This window comes from Protobothrops mucrosquamatus, unplaced genomic scaffold, assembly GCF_001527695.2.
Source record: "Protobothrops mucrosquamatus isolate PMUCROS unplaced genomic scaffold, P.Mucros_1.0 scaffold4748, whole genome shotgun sequence".
Taxonomy (NCBI): Eukaryota; Metazoa; Chordata; class Lepidosauria; order Squamata; family Viperidae; genus Protobothrops; species Protobothrops mucrosquamatus.
Window position 1 is genome coordinate 167 of NW_015390640.1, and position 18,928 is coordinate 19,094.

General features: G+C 38.6%; 1 protein-coding gene across 1 annotated transcript in view; it reads left to right on the forward strand.

Annotated features, from left to right (window-relative positions):
* Positions 1-223: 223 nt before the first annotated feature.
* LOC107299274 (otoferlin-like) overlaps positions 224-18,928 on the forward strand; it is a gene marked incomplete at both ends in the record, with an annotated part of 34,482 nt that continues 15,777 nt past the window's right edge. Inside the window, 17 exons of the mRNA XM_015828637.1 lie at positions 224-303; positions 1,092-1,278; positions 1,865-2,051; positions 3,299-3,522; positions 4,222-4,330; positions 5,980-6,163; positions 6,946-7,066; positions 7,197-7,297; positions 7,918-8,008; positions 9,465-9,581; positions 10,227-10,379; positions 11,339-11,528; positions 12,046-12,170; positions 13,876-14,010; positions 14,615-14,776; positions 15,889-16,008; positions 16,774-16,935. Of these exons, the coding sequence (XP_015684123.1) occupies positions 224-303; positions 1,092-1,278; positions 1,865-2,051; positions 3,299-3,522; positions 4,222-4,330; positions 5,980-6,163; positions 6,946-7,066; positions 7,197-7,297; positions 7,918-8,008; positions 9,465-9,581; positions 10,227-10,379; positions 11,339-11,528; positions 12,046-12,170; positions 13,876-14,010; positions 14,615-14,776; positions 15,889-16,008; positions 16,774-16,935 (2,448 nt within the window). The remainder of the gene's footprint in view (positions 304-1,091; positions 1,279-1,864; positions 2,052-3,298; positions 3,523-4,221; positions 4,331-5,979; positions 6,164-6,945; positions 7,067-7,196; positions 7,298-7,917; positions 8,009-9,464; positions 9,582-10,226; positions 10,380-11,338; positions 11,529-12,045; positions 12,171-13,875; positions 14,011-14,614; positions 14,777-15,888; positions 16,009-16,773; positions 16,936-18,928) is intronic.

Here is an 18,928-nt window from a genome sequence, read left to right on the forward strand (position 1 = left end):
AATTTAAAAGAGAGAGAGAGAGAGAGATCTGGGTAAATCTATACTATGAAAATATTAGTTTTAAGGTCCTGAGAAAAAGATCTGATTCCTGCCCTTTTGACACTGAGACAGCAAAGAAAACCTCCCAAGATTGCAAACAAAGGAGCAAAATCTAACTAGGTTGAAGCTTAAGAAATATTCCTTCATGTCTACTATGTAAGGTTTTTTTTCCCCTCTAGCGTAGGGAGGCATCCTTTTTGTAGCTGAGAATGATACCATCACCACTACCATCATCATTACTAAAATTTTAGCCATGACAAAACGGTAAGGAGATAACATGACATCATCAAGAGACATGAGGTGGGCTTACTGTTTTATTTCCCTTTTTTGTTTCAGGGAGAATTTTGAAGTTTTAGAGATGCAGGTAGTACTCAACTTACAACAGTTCATTTAGTCACTGTTTGAAGATACGGTGCCACTGAAAAAAATGACTTATGACCACTTTTCACACTTGCTACTGTTGTAGCATCCCATGGTCATATGATCAAAATTCGGTCACATGGCAACTGACTCATATTTATAATGGTTGCTGTGTCCCGGGGTCATGTGATCACCTTTTGTGACTTTCTGAGAAGCAAAGTCAATAGGGAAGTCAGATTCACTTAACAACTCAAGAACTGCAGTGATTCACTTAAGAACTGTGGCTAGAAAGGTCATAAAATGAGGCAGAATTCACTTAACAATTGTCTCACTTAGTAACAGAAATTTTGGGCTCAGTTGTGGTCGTAAGTCGAGGATAACCTGTACAATAAGAACTATTAGATCGTGCTAATGTTGTCCAACAATTTGCCACTGAATTTTGGCAGTATGAGCCGGAGGAACACCACAATTATCAAAAAAAGAACCAAGGCAAGATGTAGCCCATGAGTTACCTTTCCTGTTCTTACACGTTTTGCCCATTTTGACTCACACCCACTTCTAATGACACTTCTAATGCCAGGTTACACTTTTCCTCCAGTTCCTTGATGGAGAAAGGTCACTAGACCACCTGAAGCACTGCTTTGTGTATAATTAGTGTTCTTCATTAATCCTTGATTTACTGTGTCTTGCAGGAACCTACTGCTTCCAGATGGAGTTCCCTCAGAAAGGCAATGGGCTCGCTTCTATATTAAGATTTATCGGGCAGAGGGGCTTCCACGCATGAACACTAGCATCATGGCCAATGTGAAGAAAGCTCTCATTGGGGAAAACAAAGACCTGGTGGATCCTTACGCCCAGGTGTTTTTTGCTGGACAGAAGGTATGTGATATCCAGTGAGATCTTGGTAGATCAGGTCTGACAACCATTCATGTTTATTTTATATAAGTTTGATAAATACATAAAAGTATGTATAAATTTGAGAAATTAATAAGTAGGTTTATGTTATCCTAGCATAGGAACTGGCATTTTTAGTAGGGACTCAGAATGTAACTGATCATTAGTCAGAAGTTTCATTTAGTCCGAGTACCTTAGGGCAGCTTTTCCTAACCTGATACTCTCCAGATACATTTAATAGAGATCATGCTGTCTGAAGTATTATAAGAATTGACCTGACACAAACTAATGACACCGCTGTGAAAGACAGATTTCAATTTAGATCCAAATATGTTTTCAGCATTTGAATATGTGAAATAATTTGCTTCTAAGGTATTAAAAGAATACGAGGGAATCTACATGTGCATTTTCCCAAGGTATAGTCATGATAGTCATATAGAGCCTTCTTGTTCAGAGATGCCATATCTCTTCATACCGATCTAGGAAGAGCAGCAATAGGGGAAAGTTAAGAATATGGACGCCCTAATCTATCAGGTTCTAAAATTCTTTCAATCTTATGTCCATGGCCCAGGGGAAAACTTCTGTCCAGAAGAGCAGCTATGAACCTGTTTGGAATGAGCAGATAGTTTTCACAGAGATGTTTCCCCCTCTCTGCAAAAGAATCAAGGTCCAGATCCGAGATTCTGACAAGGTCAATGATGTGGCTATTGGAACCCATTTCATCGATCTGAGGAAGATCTCCAATGAAGGAGACAAAGGTAGGGAGGATGCAGAAATTCTGTCTTCAGACACCTTTATTTTTTGCCTACTTAGTGGGTTTTGTTCCTATTCTTCATTTTCTGGCGAGTTGTCCCCAAACCTAGTTACATTTTTCTGTTTACAGCAAAGGTACACAAATGTCTTATGATGGAATGCATTTTAAAAAAAGACTTAAAACTTCAGTGGGTTTGGCCACAATGGCTTCCTCACCCTATATCCCTCAATGATAATATCCTGGCAACATATCTCTTCTGACAACATTTCCTTGTCCAGCTGCACTGCCTTCAAAAAGATCACATGAAGTGTTAATACCACTTTATAATGCCTTGGCAAGACCATACTTGGAATATTGCATCCAGTTTGGGTTGCCAAAATATAAAAAGATGTTGAGATTCTAGAAAGAGTACAGAGAAGAGCAACAAAATGATTAGGGGACTGGAGGCTAAAATATGAAAAACAGTTGGAGGAATTGAGCGTGTCTAGTTTAATGAAAAGAAGGACTGGGGATGACATGATAGCAGTGTTCCAATATCTAAGGAGCTGCCACAAAGAAGAGTTGATCAACCTATTCTCCAAAGTACCTGAAGGCAGGACAAGAAGCAATGGATGGAAACTAATCAAGGAGAGAACCAATTTGGAGCTAAGGAGAAATTTCCTGACAGTTAGAACAATTAATAAATGGAACGATTTGCCTCCAGAAATTGTGGGGGCTCACCAACACTGGAGGTTTTTAAGAAGAGATTAGACAACCATTTCTCTGAAATGGTATAGAGTTTCCCGCTTGAGCAGGGTGTTGGACTAGAAGACCTCCAAAGTCCCATCCAACTCTGTTATTCTATTATGCTGTTATTCTGAGGTATATATACCTAGATGATATCATCTCCATTGCTACAATTGCAACTTCATCTCAGGCCTACTTGCATCTTCAACAATCAGCAGTGGAAAAGAAATGAAACTATTAGGCTTACAACGTTGGAAGTAAATAGTAAATGATAGGTGTGAGCATACATCAACAGAAATTACCAGACCAACTCCTCTGTTGAAACCCAAAAGAAGAAAAGGTAGCAAAGGCTAGAGGAAACAACATGGAGGAAGATAGATAGTTAGAAGACTTACTAGACATTAGTATCTAGTACAGTATGCCAGTACTAGAACAATTCTGGCAATATGTTTGCTAATGAACCAACTTAATTGTTAAAAGCTGTTTCAATATGAGCATTTATCCAATTCTTCTTATCTCTACAAGGTTTCTTGCCCACATTCGGCCCTGCATGGGTAAACATGTATGGGTCCACCCGCAACTATACCCTGATGGATGAGCACCAGGACTTGAATGAAGGCCTGGGTGAAGGGGTCTCCTTCCGAGCCCGTTTGCTTCTTGGTCTAGCAGTAGAGATCTTGGATACCAGCAACCCTGACATCACCAGTTCCACAGACGTTCAAGCTGAATTAGCAACTCCTGTCACTGATGTATGTTTCCTATGCTGTAATAACTGCTATATCTTATGTTCTCAGTATATCACACAATCACATTTACTGGGGAAGCCTCCTTTCCATGGACTTTAGTCCATTCTTTATTGCAAATAGCTCTGTTTTTCAGTGTGAACCAAGAGCTGTCATGTTGAGGAAGACCTAAGAAAACAACAGAGTTGTGTGTTTTGGCAATATGGCCAAGAGGTGCTGTATGTCTGGGGTTCCAGGTTTGATTCCTCTGAATGCACAAACCTAAACTCAGTTCCCAGTTAGTCATAGTTGGTTTTAAAAAGCCAAAACAAGTCATTACTAAATTGCATGCTTTGTGTGTACAAAATCTCTGGTACATTCCCATGCCACCAAATAAAAAGAAAAGCTTACTAGGTAATCTTTTGGAGTTGGTGAACGCCTCTAAAATGTTGAGAATTGTTATGGATACTCTTATAAATTGCCTGCTCAGTAGGAATTTGTTTCTACACAATATGTCTCCCATGGTGGACATAACTGCCTGTTTCAAGAAAATTGGTGGGCATCAAAGGGATTATTTGCAGACATATTGCCATCCCTGGTACCATGTTTTTACCTGTGACATTGACCAATGATCTAAATTAATATGTCACAACTCATTTTCATAGGTTGAACTCCTTCACTATAATTATAAAACCTGCTGTGTTTATATTCCACCCCATCCCACAGAGCTGCACAGGCAAGATGGAGGAGTTTTTCCTCTTTGGATCCTTCCTGGAGGCTACCATGATTGACAGGAAGAATGGAGACAAACCAATCAATTTTGAGGTCACAATAGGTTTGTGAAGGAATTTTGTTAAGTATGGGATGTGGCTTTAGGAGGGAGATTTGCTTTCTGTGATGCCATACAAGGAGAATTGAAAGTATAAATGGCTTTTTCAGGAATCTGAACAAGAAGGATGAACTTGCATAATTGCTTTAGTCCGGAAAATGCTATTTCACTATTATTGATTCATTATCACTCGTTTTTGTAGATGTTCTGTTCTAGCACATAATGTTTATCAAATTACAAAGCATGTAACACCTGTGGTTGCATTTGTTATTACCAAATGGGTTTAATTGGTTAAGAATGAATTATAGAAATTATTATATTGATATTTCTAAATATGCTATTTGGAATAATTAAATATAAATTATCATAGAAAAATTGCTGAATTCCTAAACTCCTGAAAATGATTGCTGATTTATTGTTAGGTTTTATTTTGTAGGTATTCTAAAATTCTGCAAATAGAATTGATTAAAGATGCCTATGTTCAATATACTATACTTACTATGCAACACAAAATCACATGTTTCTATTTGACCTTCAATAGATGGAACTTAAGTACACAAATGTCTATGTGTACTTTTTTCCCAGTGACAACCTCTTAATAAGAATTGCCATCTACAAGGAGGTGTGCTTAGGACAAATTGTATTATATTCCTTTTGCATTTTAAACTTTACATTGATTATATTTCTAGTATGTTGAACATCCATAACTCTGTTCATTTTATTATACTATTTTTAATCCTTTAGTATTGTTTGAATTTTTTATGTATTCTTCCCACAAATATATTTCTGGATGAAACTGTGGCTTATAAAATATGTAAAATGAAAAGTCCTCACTGACTCCTTTCATTCGTCAACCTACACTTCAACTTTAGTTACTATTTTTTTCAAACATTAAAACAGGATCATTGGTAGAGAGAAATATTTGACTAAAATATGTATATTGACATAAATGATTTAAAATTACATATTAAGATGTCAGGGTTTCAAATACGAATTTGTACCATGATTTGAGTAACATTGCTTCTGGGTGGTTCTGTGGTGGTGGCGATGATGGTGGTGGTGGTTCTTGATATAGGATACAAATATGATTCTGATGTGTGATGAATTGTATAGGTGATTTTGAAACTTGCCATCACCATGATTGTTCACATTTTTGGTCTGGTTTTTTTTGTGATTTATATTTCAATCCTTCTGATGCAGCTCGATATAAAAGCTATCCAGATGTGGAGCATAATAAAATATGAATCACTTTCAGCATTGAATAATGATGGGGAGCATGATCAAGAAAATTGTCATGTTCTTGAGAATGATTTATGTAATATCAGTCTTATTCAAATTTTGGGTTCTATGTTTCTTCCATTTACTATCTGCTGGCTATATACAGTATAACACTAATCCATTGAAGTGTAACTGTTGCTGGCTATATACAGTATAACACTAATCCATTGAAGTGTAACTGTTTCTGTTATCCCAGAAACCCATTTCTTGAGTTTGGGCTTTGTGGTTATTCTCTTCATGCCTAAAAGCATAATCCAGCTTCTGGGTATATCCAAGATACCATGATATGATTCGGCAAGGCTCAGTAGCTCTAATAAATGGTATAATCTTTCCATTCTTCATCCTACAGAATCTGATTCCTTTTTCTTTTCTCCAAGGCAATTATGGCAATGAAATTGATGGCATGTCCAGGCCCACCATCAAGAAGAAGAAAGATGGTGGGGATGGCAATGAGGAGGAATCTGAGCTGCTACAGAATGACAGTGATGAGGAGGTCAATATTGATGGGGAATTTTTCTCAATCTCTACTTCTCCAGCCATGAAACCATTGATTACTGACAGGCAAGTGAGCTTGGCCAGTCTGAAAATACATTTACTTGAAAAGAGGAAGACTGTAGGATCTTTAGTTGGGTGTTAAGCTGTATATTTTCTTTTCTTTGATTCAGAGATGGGGCAAATGATACTGCATTTCCCCATCTTCAGTACCATGTAGGAGAGATGGCAAAAACCCAGAAGACTTTTGTGCTAAGACTTTGTCACTATTGCATTTACATTTCTTTCGGTAAAAGACCAGTGGAAGAATCTTCTGATGTGTTCATTAGTTTCCCATCTTGGAAAATTTTGTCCCAGTTTCCATGTAGCACAAGAGGTACAGTAAGTCTTTGTCTTTGACTTGCAACCACAACTGAGCCCCAAATTGTTGTTGCTAAGTGAGACATTTGTTAAGTGAATTTTGCCCCATTTTACGACCTTTCTTGCCACAGTTGTTAAGTGAATCACTGCAGTTGTTAAGTTAGTAACATGGTTGTTAAGTGAATCTGGCTTTCCCATTCATTTTGCTTGTCAGAAGATCACAAAAATTGATCACATGACCCTGGGACCCAGCAGCCGTCATAAATATGAGTCAGTTGCAAGCATCTGAATTTTGTCCATGTGACCATAGGGATGCTACAACAAAAGTGAAAAACAGTCATAAGGCACTTTTTTTCAGTGTTGTCGTAACTTCAAACAGTCACTAAATGAAATCTTGTTAGTTGAGGACTACCAGTATTAGAGAAAAGTATTAATAAAGGAGGAAAAAGCTATTGTGATACAGATTGATACTCTTTCTCCTGCTATTACAGGAACTATTTTCATTTACCGTATTTTGACAAGAAACCTTGTATTTATATCAAGAGTTGGTGGCAGGACCAGAGACGACGTTTGTACAATTCAAATATCATTGACAAGATTGCAGACAAGCTGGTGAGTACCTGCAAAGGAGACAGGAGGAGGAGAGGAAGACGGGGCGAGTTGGAATGAAATGCCTCTGGAATGAGTAGGGCAAATCTCCCACTCGAGCATTGCCTACTGAAAATCACTTCTGCTCCTTTAGGAAGAAGGCCTCAATGATGTGCATGAGATGATCAAAACTGAAAAACCACACCCAGAGCGCCGTCTCCGAGGAGTGCTGGAAGAACTGAGCAGTGGATGTCTGTAAGTCAGGAAAGGGGATTGGGGATGGCCAGCTGCCTCTTAAGACTCTTGATTCAAATAATTAGTGAGGTTTATCTCCACTATGACTCAGCAGTTAAAGACGCTGAGCTTGTCAGCTGGCAGCCGGGGTTCAAGACCCAAGCGCCACACAATGGGGTGAGCTCCCATTACTTACCTCAGCTCCTGCCCACCTAGTATTGTGTCACTTCAAAATTAATTTTATTTGAAGGACCCTCTTTGAAAAATACAGAAATTATTGTATAAATAAGCCCTAATTAAGCATGTTTATATTATGGAATATAAAATATTTTCAAGTGTTTCCAAGAGCAGAAGTAGATGCTACCTTGATACATAATAACTACAACCTGGCATTTGGGAAAACAGAGAAATTCCAAGAAAGAAAGAAGAGCAGAAAGGGAGATGTATCTGTCCCATTCCACATCTCCTTTTTCTTTCTATTTACTAGTCATGCACCCCCTTACCCACCCTCATTTTCTATCACCAGTAAATTTGGTAAGATTCTCCTTTTCTATTCAATAATCAAATATTAAAGGATAAAAGTTTGAGGACTGAGTTTTGTGGTCATAATTCTCTTTTTTCACAATATCCCCTTTCCACAGGAGATTTGTGTCTCTCTCCAACAAAGATCAAAACCACTCCTCCCGGACGCGTCTGGACCGGGAAAGGCTGAAATCCTGCATGCGGGAACTGGTGAGCATCCTTCCTTCCTTCCTTCCTTCCTTCCTTCCTTCCTTCCTTCCTTCCTTCCTTCCTTCCTTCCTTCCTTCCTTCCTTCCTTCCTTCTTTCCTTCCTCCCTCCCTTCCTCCCTCCCTCCCTCTTTCTTTCTTTCTTTCTTTCTTTCTTTCTTATGCACAAAATATTTCACAGCGCAGTGTCAAGACACTGGGTTAGAGATTCTACTATATATTCATTTGAATCACTGTGTTTTTATAAGAACTGGGCATCATCAGCATATTTATGGTACCTAACAATCGTTGGATCACCTCTTCAATAGATGTTGAATAAAATAGGCCAGAGGATCAAACAATCTATATTGAAGGGCCTGAGAACTCATTCTCTCCTCCCTCATAATTATCAGCTGGGATTATCCACACAGTAATGAATACAATTACCATAAAATGTTGCTCACAATGTCTTCAGGTAACCTGGAAGGATATGATGGTCAACAGTTCTGATGGCCACTGAGAAATGTAGGACAAAGATGGATCACTCTCTAAACTCTAGCCCTGTGAGAGGTTATCCATTCAGGTAACCAGGGTAATTTTTCTCTGAATATAGGCCTGAATCCAGACTGCCTATGGGCAAATAAACTTTTTCCAGGGTTCTCTGTAAATGGCTTTACTATCACCTTCACAGACTTCCCCAAGAAGGGAAAATTGAAAAAAGATGGTAGTTCTCCTAATTCACAGGGCTGGACTATTGGAAAGGGAAACAAACTGGTGCCTCTTTCAAGGCAGACAATCTCTCCCTCGTCTCACAATGAATTGTCTTCTCAGAAGTTTTAACCAACCAGGGAAAACCTTATAGATGGCAATATTGGCCTAGGAGAAAATCGAATCTATGCTCTTGAAATCTACAGGCTCACATCTCCCAAATATTGCAAGTTATCACTTTTGGACCCTAGATATCTGCCTTTTAAATCAAAGAGATTATCAACAATTATCATCCACCAAAGTCCAGCTAAAGAGTTACAATGCCCGTTTGGCAAATAAAGACAAGCCATTAAGAGAACTTCTGTCCAGTGTCCTTTTTGCATTCATATTCTAGTGAGCAATTTTAGGCACCAACACTGCTGCTTTCTGAATCACTGGAAAAACTACTAAATATGAGTCTCAAATGTGATCTTGCTAGGTTCATGGAGCAAAACCATTTTAGGAATACCCTGTAGAACATAAATTATATTCCTTAAGAATGTACTCTGATGTCTATTTGTATTGTATAAATCTTAAAATCTTTTATGTTAGAATAACCTAAGAATAGTTTAGATATTAATAAAGAATATAAAATAGAAGCCATTGTTTACATGTGGTCAGAAATAGGCCCAGGTACATTAGACACATCCACTTCTAAATGCATATTCTTGCAGTCTTTTGTCTTGCCTTTCAGACTCTTTTCTTTTTCTCTGCTTCTTCTTTCACCACACAGGAAACGATGGGCCAGCAAGCTAAGACCATGAGATCTCAGGTTAAGAAGACCACTATCAGGGACAAGTTGAAGCAATCCCAAAACTTCCTACAAAAGCTGCGGTTCCTTGCAGATGAGGTGAGACTTAGTTTCATTAGTTCATAACTTTAACTCCCTTGATATGTACACCTTAACCCTGGGTGTCAAGGATGGTTTAAGTCTGCAGGTGCATACAGTGGCCTGCTCCTTGCAGCACTGTTTTCATTTCAATCAAGGAAGGAAATCGCTGCAGATTTGATGGTGCAACATCCCTGTTATGGGGACAGCTGCACCAACACTTTAAACCTCTGTCCTGAATAGGAAGGAAGATCTAAGTGTCTATGGAGCTTCTCAGGCATCCAGGTCACGATTGTCATGAAAGTGCTTTTCCATAGTCAAGTGGATGTTTTACTTCTCATCCAAGAAGCTTCTTTAGTTCTGACCTGAGTTTTTGTTATATAAGAAGCATTTGGGACCTTTCAGGTTGTGATCCCAGGCAAATCAATGATTCCATTTACATGTGGAAGAAGCCCATGTGATAGTTTGGGTGACTGAGTAGGAAATCCATCTTAGAACAATGAAACAATGGAAACTAACTTTTTCCCAAACTAACTTTTTTGATCTCTAGCAGAGTCCCACATTCACAGTTGAAACGGGTAAACAAATGGATTCAATGAAGTGTAGGTGCTTTGTTCATCATGCCCAACAATCTCCGTCTTTCTCCTCTCTGCCTGTCATTTTCAGCCTCAGCACAGCATTCCTGAGATCTTCATTTGGATGATGAGCAATGGCAAGCGCATCGCCTATGCCCGCATCCCCTCCAAGGATATCCTGTACTCCATTGTGGATGAGGAAACAGGCAAAGACTGTGGAAAAGTGAAGACGGTTTTCCTCAAGGTGATTTTGCATGTCTTTTTCTATCTGACTAACATTTCTACGTTAGATGGGGGAAGAAGAAGCACGTGAGAAGCATGTGTGGAAAAAAAGGACGGAGGGATATAAATTTCCCAGGATATCATGATCCTCCTTATCCACAGATTCCCTTGTCTGTAGTCTGAAGGCAACAAGGGCAGAGGCGGTTCTGTGCTTTCAACAGTTGTGTGAAACAGAATTTCAGCTGAAGCTTTTCACATCCCAGAACTGTTGAGAGCTTCATCATATAGTATGTTAGGAAATTGAGAGGAAAGAAAGAAAGAAAGAAAGAAAGAAGGAAGGAAGGAAGGAAGGAAGGAAGAAAGAAAGAAAGAAAGAAAGAAAGAAAGAAAGAAAGAAAGAAAGAAAGAAAGAAAGAAAGAAAGAAAGAAAGAAAGAAAGAAAGAAAACTGGCAACTGGCAACTTTCCTTAGACTTTGCAGTTTGTTGCTGCAATTCAGAAGAAGGGATCCAAGTTATTTGTGCTACAACAGGCTGGTTCAGGGTTCAGCAAGGAACACAAAACCTGATCCATATATGGAGAAAAATAATGTTTTGAAATTGGATATTTGTATTTTTCCAGCTCCAGGATATTTTAATCATTTAAATAATATACGCATTTGGTAAACCCAAAACGTTAAAACATGTTTAATTGTGTGGTTTACTTTTGAGCATTTAAAGATATAAGAAGGCATTTTTTTAAAAAAAAATATCAACCCAGTGTTCTTGGATTACAGCTCCAATCATCTCCAGCCAGTTACAGATTTAATGATTTTGCTAGTATTTTATTTTTTTTTAGCTTTGGATTAAATTGTAGTGTTTGTGATAAATTCACGAGTTTCAGAACTCAAAGGTAGGAAGGAATAATTGGGAAGGATTCTGATAGAATGATGGAAACAGAAGCTGTTCAACCTTTCTCTTCCTTGACTCATCTTTTTTTTCAGTTACCTGGGAAAAGGGGATTTGGGCCAGCCGGCTGGACTGTACAAGCCAAAATGGAAATTTATTTGTGGCTAGGACTCAACAAACAGAGGAAGGATTTCCTCAGTGGCCTACCCTGTGGCTTTGAGGAGAAGAAACTTCCTGCGGGACAAGGTCTCCCAACTTTCCCACCCATCAGCCTCCTCTATACCAGTAAGAAAATATCCCCTTTGTTTTCACTGGGACAGGTGGGGGCCCCTAAGCACAGGCTTTCTTCTCTCACACCATGGTGAAGTGAAAGAAGATCTGTCAGAATACATTTTCTAAGATAAAATGATGCCTCCTGCAGTTCCAGGTCCCTGGGAGGGATCTCATTTTGACATTAGCTGCTTCCATGTTACTTGAATGGCATGCTAGAATAAGTGAATGTGGGATCAGTTTTTTGGCACTTCACAGCTCCATCTTCCAATATTATGTTGCGTTTCTTCCAGCATTTGCCATGTAAAATGGTGGCACTCTGCCTAATATTATAATGGGGCTATATCTGAGATATATATATAGTCAGCATTATTAAGGTGCCTGATTTTCTAGGTATAAATTTTGAAAACTGGTCCCTGGTTCAAGGCAAAGGCCTATTGCAAAATGATTTCATTTTTTTCTTTCCCCCAAAATCTAATTCTGCCTCTGTCTTCCTGAATGTACTGAATAATCTTTGTCCTTTCCAACACAGAGAAACAAGTCTTCCAGCTCCGAGCCCATATGTACCAGGCCAGGAGTTTGTTCGCTGCAGATAGCAGTGGCCTTTCTGATCCTTTTGCCCGGGTTTTCTTTATCACTCAAGGTCAATGCACTGAGGTAAGATGACAGCTGCCAAACTCAAGAAGTATTGTTGCAGGTCAACCTTTTCCACTCTTCGTCCTCCGGGTATGCTGGGTTATAATTCCTATAAACTCCATTTGGTACATATGAAAGCTGTGCTAACTAGAGTAATTTAAGTTATATTCTACCACATCTGAAAGGTGCAGGATGTAGAAATTCTATTTTAGGTGGTCTTTTAGGAATATCTGCAAGGTCAAAACAGTTGAGATGGTGTCTTCAAGGGTGTGATCAAAACTTTGCCTAATTTTTACATGCATCAACCATGCAACACTGCAACACTGTAGTCTATGCCAGAATTTTGAAGTGCATTTGCTTGATGGTTGCCTGATGGTGTGCAGAACATATTCTCAGATGCTGTTCAAATGTTATTGGCTACATATTCATTGGGCTGTTGGAGTTCATTCGTTCATTCATTCATTCATTCATTCATTCATTCATTCATTCAATTTGTATAGCTGGCCATCTCAGTCAACGACTGAGCAGCTTACAAGTCAAAAAATAAATTACAGTTAAAACACTAAAACATTTAAAAAAAATAAAAACAATGTACTCATTCATCCTTCTAAATAACTTGGGACTAATTCTTTATCCAATAATTTCTCTTATGTATTCTTTCTTCTACTCTGAGGAAAATCAGAAGTCCTGTTTCATGGTTCTCCAGCCATTGTCAACTCTGGTGCAGCAATTGCATGCCATTCCCATGTCATCATAACATCCCTGATGGTTTTTGACTGTACTACTAGATCCAACATAGTGGGCATGCAGTGTATCATTTTGATAAAGCAACGTCATCTGGTTGGGTGAAGAAAATAGCACCTCCTTCATGGAATACCCTCCTCAAAGAGATTCAGACAACCCCCAACCCTGTTGGCCTTTCATGAAGGCCAAAAAGAGCTGGCTTTTCCCCCAGTTGTGAATGGAGTCTGCTGTGATGTGAGGATGGTGGAATATATGGATAAGGCATTTGTTATAGTGACTCAGCGTTCTTCTTTTAACTTAGTTATGTATTTTGTTGCTATGGTTGTTATTATGGTAAGTGGACGGTCATATATGTTTGCTGAATGGATAAATAAACAATAAAAAATCATAGTTATTCTAGAATTGCCATAAGATAAATGTCTATGAATGCATGCATACATTCATATGTAACTAAAATAACAGTAAAAAAACAACAACGTATTTAGAACAACAACAAAATGTTTCAAGACTTTTTCCCAATTCCATGCTCCATTCTATTCCGCTCTTCTTTATCTGCTTGTTTCCATGCATAACAAGCATTTTAGTTCTCTTTGGACCGTTTGACATCTTTTGTTCCTTACAGATGTTTCCCTGTATAATTAAAACTAATTATACATGGTGTCCTTGAATAAATATGTTTTCAGTGTATTATGATATGCTCATTATGAAAGCCTTTTGTATTTCTCTAGAGAAAGAATTCCATAATTAAGATACGGCCACAGAAAACTAGTTGTCTGTGAACCAAGAAAGTCTGATTGAAAAGGGGGTCAGAATGCTGGGCTTGCTATAATAACCTTAAATTTCAAATTCAAAACAAAGTGGATGATTTCTGTTTTATGTTAACAAACAAAAAACACCTTGTAGAACAGAAACCAAAAGAAGGTTTGTTGAAATGAAGAAGGTTTATTGGACATCTTTAATCCTTTGCTACCTCCACTTCCAGGTCTTGAATGAAACACTTTGTCCTACCTGGGACCAACTGCTGGTGTTTGACAATGTTGAGCTATATGGGGAAGCACATGAGATGCGGGATGACCCTCCCATTATTGTCATTGAAATCTATGATCAGGATACAGTGGTAAGAGAAGACTAAGGCCAGTGAGGGAACTGGGTCTCCATAGTCCATAAAATGAAACAGAGGTTCTTTTTTATATAAATTCAGAAGCTCCCGGTAAGAGTGTCTCCTGATATCCCTCATATTTGATATATTGCTCTTAGATGACTAAACTAGATAGTTAGCAGCAGGGTCATGTCCAAGATCTTGTGTAAAAATATTGTAAGGAAGGGACAGTTTCATCACTCCTGCATTGCTGTCCCCATATGCATTTCTCCCAGGCATTTATTTTTGAGGCTAAGATGAAAAGAGCAGCTTGTCTGGCTACTTTAATCCTGACCTTTTTGTCAATTGTTTTTTTTCCCTGAGGGTGGACTGGAGATCAAGATATAATAGTCTTTACCTTGATGTTTTGAACAAAAAACATCACTGGAGGTTTTTAAGAAAAGACTGGACAGCCACCTATCTGAAAGGGTATACAATCTCCTGCTTGAGCAGGGGGTTGGCCTAGAAGACCTCCAAGGTCCCTTCCAGCTCTATTCTGATTGATTTCAACTGGTAGGCACATAGCAGTGGCCCTTTGGAGACCCTGGGAAGGATTAGGATGGTGATTTCTATATATTTTCAGGGGAAGGCTGACTTCATGGGACGAACATTTGCCAAACCTGTGGTAAAGATGTCAGATGAGGAATATTGCCCTCCACGTTTCCCGCCTCAGTTGGAATATTACCAGATCTATCGGGGTAACTCAACTGCTGGAGATCTACTGGCTGCCTTTGAACTCCTTCAGGTAATGGAATGAACTCTGGTACTTTAGAGAACATCTGGATAGTATCAGGCTTGAAACCTCATTAGACAAATTCATTTGTTTCAGAGTTAATCCTGGGGTGTAAACTATTCTGTTCTGAGGGAAGTGGATAGGACCCAAAATGGGATGGGAGTTGTACTCTGCCCTATTTGAGATATTTATTGGTAGTGTTTCATATTCTCTCCTATTCTCTCATCTCAGTTAAAAATATGGTGGATTTGAACAACAAAAGCCACTTACTTGTCTCACTGGATAAAATAGGGCATTTGTGAAAGAACAAGAGGCAAAATAACTAAATAATACTTGCTATCAAGATAACTCAAACTTTTCTGCAGATGGATTGCACAGAGCAAGCCGTACAAGTGGAACCCTGATAGGACAGGATCTTATAAATATGAAATGTTATTTCAATTCTGAAAATGGTCATTTGCTTTTCCATCTTCTTTCCTATTTGAGAATAGAGTTTGTTTCATGGATCTGCCTATTTCTCTTCCCCTGTTCCTCCCTCATATCTATTTTCTTAGCTTCCTTATAATGAGAAAGGCAGATCTTGCTGGTGGTCACCAATCATTTGTGCTACAAATTAAGATGCTTCTCAAATTGTCTAGGACTGTTAAGATTGAACAAACTACTTCTTGTTATTCTTTCATGTCTCTTAGCCCAAGGATCTATTTGCATCACGCATTCTGTTTATCACTTGTTCCTTTTAATTTATATCTTTTGTTCTTTCCCCTATAATAGCTATGCCATTGCTTGTTACCGGCCTTTTTCATCTTTCAATTAACTTATTTAAGTCCCAGATAAACTATTGTAATTGGATTTTCTAAATTAGCTAGAAATAAAGCAAGAAACACTAATGTAATTTCTCTAAAACAGAATTCTCTCTCTGTTTGTGTGTGTGTTCATATGTGTATGTACGTGTGTGTGTGTGTGTGTGTGTGTGTGTGTGTGTGTGTAAGAGATAGTCTAGACCCCTAAATCATAGGAAACTTATAAATGAAAAACTACCTTCTCGACAGACAATGCATCATGCTTGCAAAGAATAAGAAGCTAAAAAAATAGAATCTCTCTCATATCAGCTTTCTATCTTCCAGATTGGACCAGCTGGGAAATCAGACCTGCCTCCCATCGATGGACCCACAGATATGGACCGGGGTCCTATCTTGCCTGTCCCTCTGGGGATTCGCCCTGTTCTGAGCAAATACCGAGTAGAGGTAATATGAATTCTTTTGATAACTATTGTGAGTTTGTAGGTATCTCTTTAGCACAAAATCCATATAGCAGATCATACTATATAGGCACCCTCAATAAATTGGTGGTTCGCTTTAGAAAACTGTTTTTATTTATTTATTAAATTTTTTATGCTGCACATTTCCCCTATAAGGCGATTCTGAGTGTTTTGTGAACTGGCAGAGGTATCTTGCCTTTATCTTCAAAAGCAGAGTTGATTACTGGGCACAGATTTGCAATCTTCTGTATGTTTGTGTGTGTGTAGATTTTTGTATATATATTGTATGTCCCCACATCAAGCCACATGAAATAAAACAAAAAGAGAGCTTGGAAGATATAATTACATATATACAATAATGAACAAAAGCATCACGGACAACTTATGAATAGTAATTTATCTGTGAGTTAAATAAATAGCAGAGCAAGAATTTCAACAATTTAGAATAATTTTTTTGAAACTTTTAACATTTCAGCCCTTGTTTTATAACTAAATTAAATGGAGGCTTTCCTTTCAATGCAAGTAGGAGTTTTAGAGCAACAGTGTTCATTATGATGAAACTGGTCCATTGTTTCTTAAGCTTCTTAAGCTTCCTGGTAACATTTCTTACATTGTCTTCTTATATTTCTTAAACATGTATGTTAGTTGGATTTGCATTGTTTGCATCCTTGGTTTCTTCCTCTTTTTGGTGTTTCCAGTTGTTTAACCATTATAGACTCCTCTTTTAATCTCTGATTCAACTTCCTCCTAGATTTTGTTCTGGGGATTGAGAGACCTGAAGCGAGTGAACTTGGCCCAGGTGGATAGACCTCGAGTGGACATTGAATGTGCTGGAAGAGGGGTCCAGTCATCTCTCATCCAGAACTATAAGAAAAATCCCAATTTCAGCACTTTGGTCAAATGGTTTGAAGTGGTGAGTTTTTATCCCTTCTTAGAAGCAGCCTAAGGAAGAAGGGAATTGAAAGGACAGCCCTGATGGATCCCAACATTGTCTAATCCAGCATTCTGTAGGTATCATTTTAGATGCTCACAATGAGATGGCCTATTCCCACTGTTGCATTCTAACAACTGAAATCCATGGAAAGATAGAAATGTCATGTCCTGTCCATCTTCTTATCCTTGTTGTGATTCCGTGCCAGCCTGTGTTTCCAACAGCTGAGTCTGAGGAATCTGAGGAGGAGGTGGAGGAGGCCTTTGAGGGGCCGTCAGGGTCAGAGGGAGGCTCTGATGAATTACAGGACTCACGGCTTGATGAAGAGCCTGGCCCCTCCAGTCGTGTTTCTGATGAAGCTCAGCTGTGTGAGGAGCATGAGTCAGATTCAGAAGTCTCACACCTGGATGTGCTAATTGATGCTCGCAGGCATCGTCAATTAGCAAGAGAAAAAAAACAACAGTCTATGCGACTACTCCAAAGTAAAAGGAGAAGGCAATGAGAGGCAACGCCCTGGGACTGCTGTATAAAAAGGGGAGGTGTGGGCGTTGCTGGTTGCTGAAGGCAACCGTTTGCAAAGTGCTTCTTGGAATCCTGGTCTGTTCGTCTTGTTTGCAACGTGTTCCTGTGGACTATTTCCTTCCTTTGGACTTGAGTTTTGCTGTTTGTGTTTTGGACTTATTGACAGGTTTGTCACCCAAATAAAAGGGATTTTGTTTTGTTTTAAAGTCTCCAGCCTATTGTATCAGCAGGGGTTTGGTCCTTGTGCCTCTAACAAGGACGGCAATAGGCTGGGATAGAACAATCCTTTCCCAAGGCTTCCTTCCCACCATATACTGACCCCATTCTCCATAATATGAGCATAGTAAATGGCATGAAATGTTAGACTACGAGGAAAATATGTGCTCTTGCAATCTTTCCTAAGGTTTTCTTATTGTGAAATGACATTGAAAAAGCATGACATTTGTGTAACCCTCACTCTCACTTCCTGGATAGTAGTAGAATACTTGTAATTCAAGGACATCACATATTTCTTTGGCTATAATACTAAAACAATGTAGGTGAAAAATCAGATTAGAAATTCGAGTACATTTCTCATAAGACGTTGGTGGCCTAACCATGCCCAAGGCAATAACAATGTTAAGGCTAACCAGATATCGGTCTGACCCGTATCTATTTACCAAAGGCTGGTTAAGTGGTCTTGGAAGCAGACAATGTTTTGATGAGTTGCAGATTTAGATGTGTACAAAGCTCACACTGATCATCCAATAAACGTCTTTGGCACAGAATCTGATCCTCCTTGGCTGCAGCCTTACTTTTACATACCTGGCAAAGGCCCCTTAGAAATAAGTAGGTTTTACATTTACTTAAGACATGCATAGAGTTGTGCTGTTAATGCAGAATCTGATTATAATTTTACTGCCAAAAGTGGTATGCAAATATTTATACTTACAAATAGCCATTATATATAAAAGGAAAGATTCAGAAATGCATTTTATGTCTTGGAGCATTAATCTTACAGTAATAGCTTTCATACCCTTCAGCAATAAATAGTTCCCCATCCCACCCCAAATTTAGATGTCATAATTAAATCTTAGATTTAATCTAAGTCAGTGTAACCATATTCTAAATGTTGAATTCTTATGAAAATTTGGCAAACTTCATATCTGGCATAGATTCTATCATTCAGCACAGGGCAAAACACTTGATCAGCTAGTCAACAGCTCAACCAGGTTAGATATGTGTTAGCTATGACAAGTTGACCTCTCTTAATAGCTGTTTGAGTATCCCCAAAATTTCTGTTTGAAAGTATTTTAGCTCACTCTGACAATGATTCTTGTACATAAAGAAGAGCAGAGATGACTAATAAGAACCAGAAAACAATGAACTCTCCAAAGGTGTAGTGGAGCTATTGAAGTTTATTTTTCCCAGTCCCTTAAGCATTCAGGAACTGGGTTTGAAAATGAGAACAGTC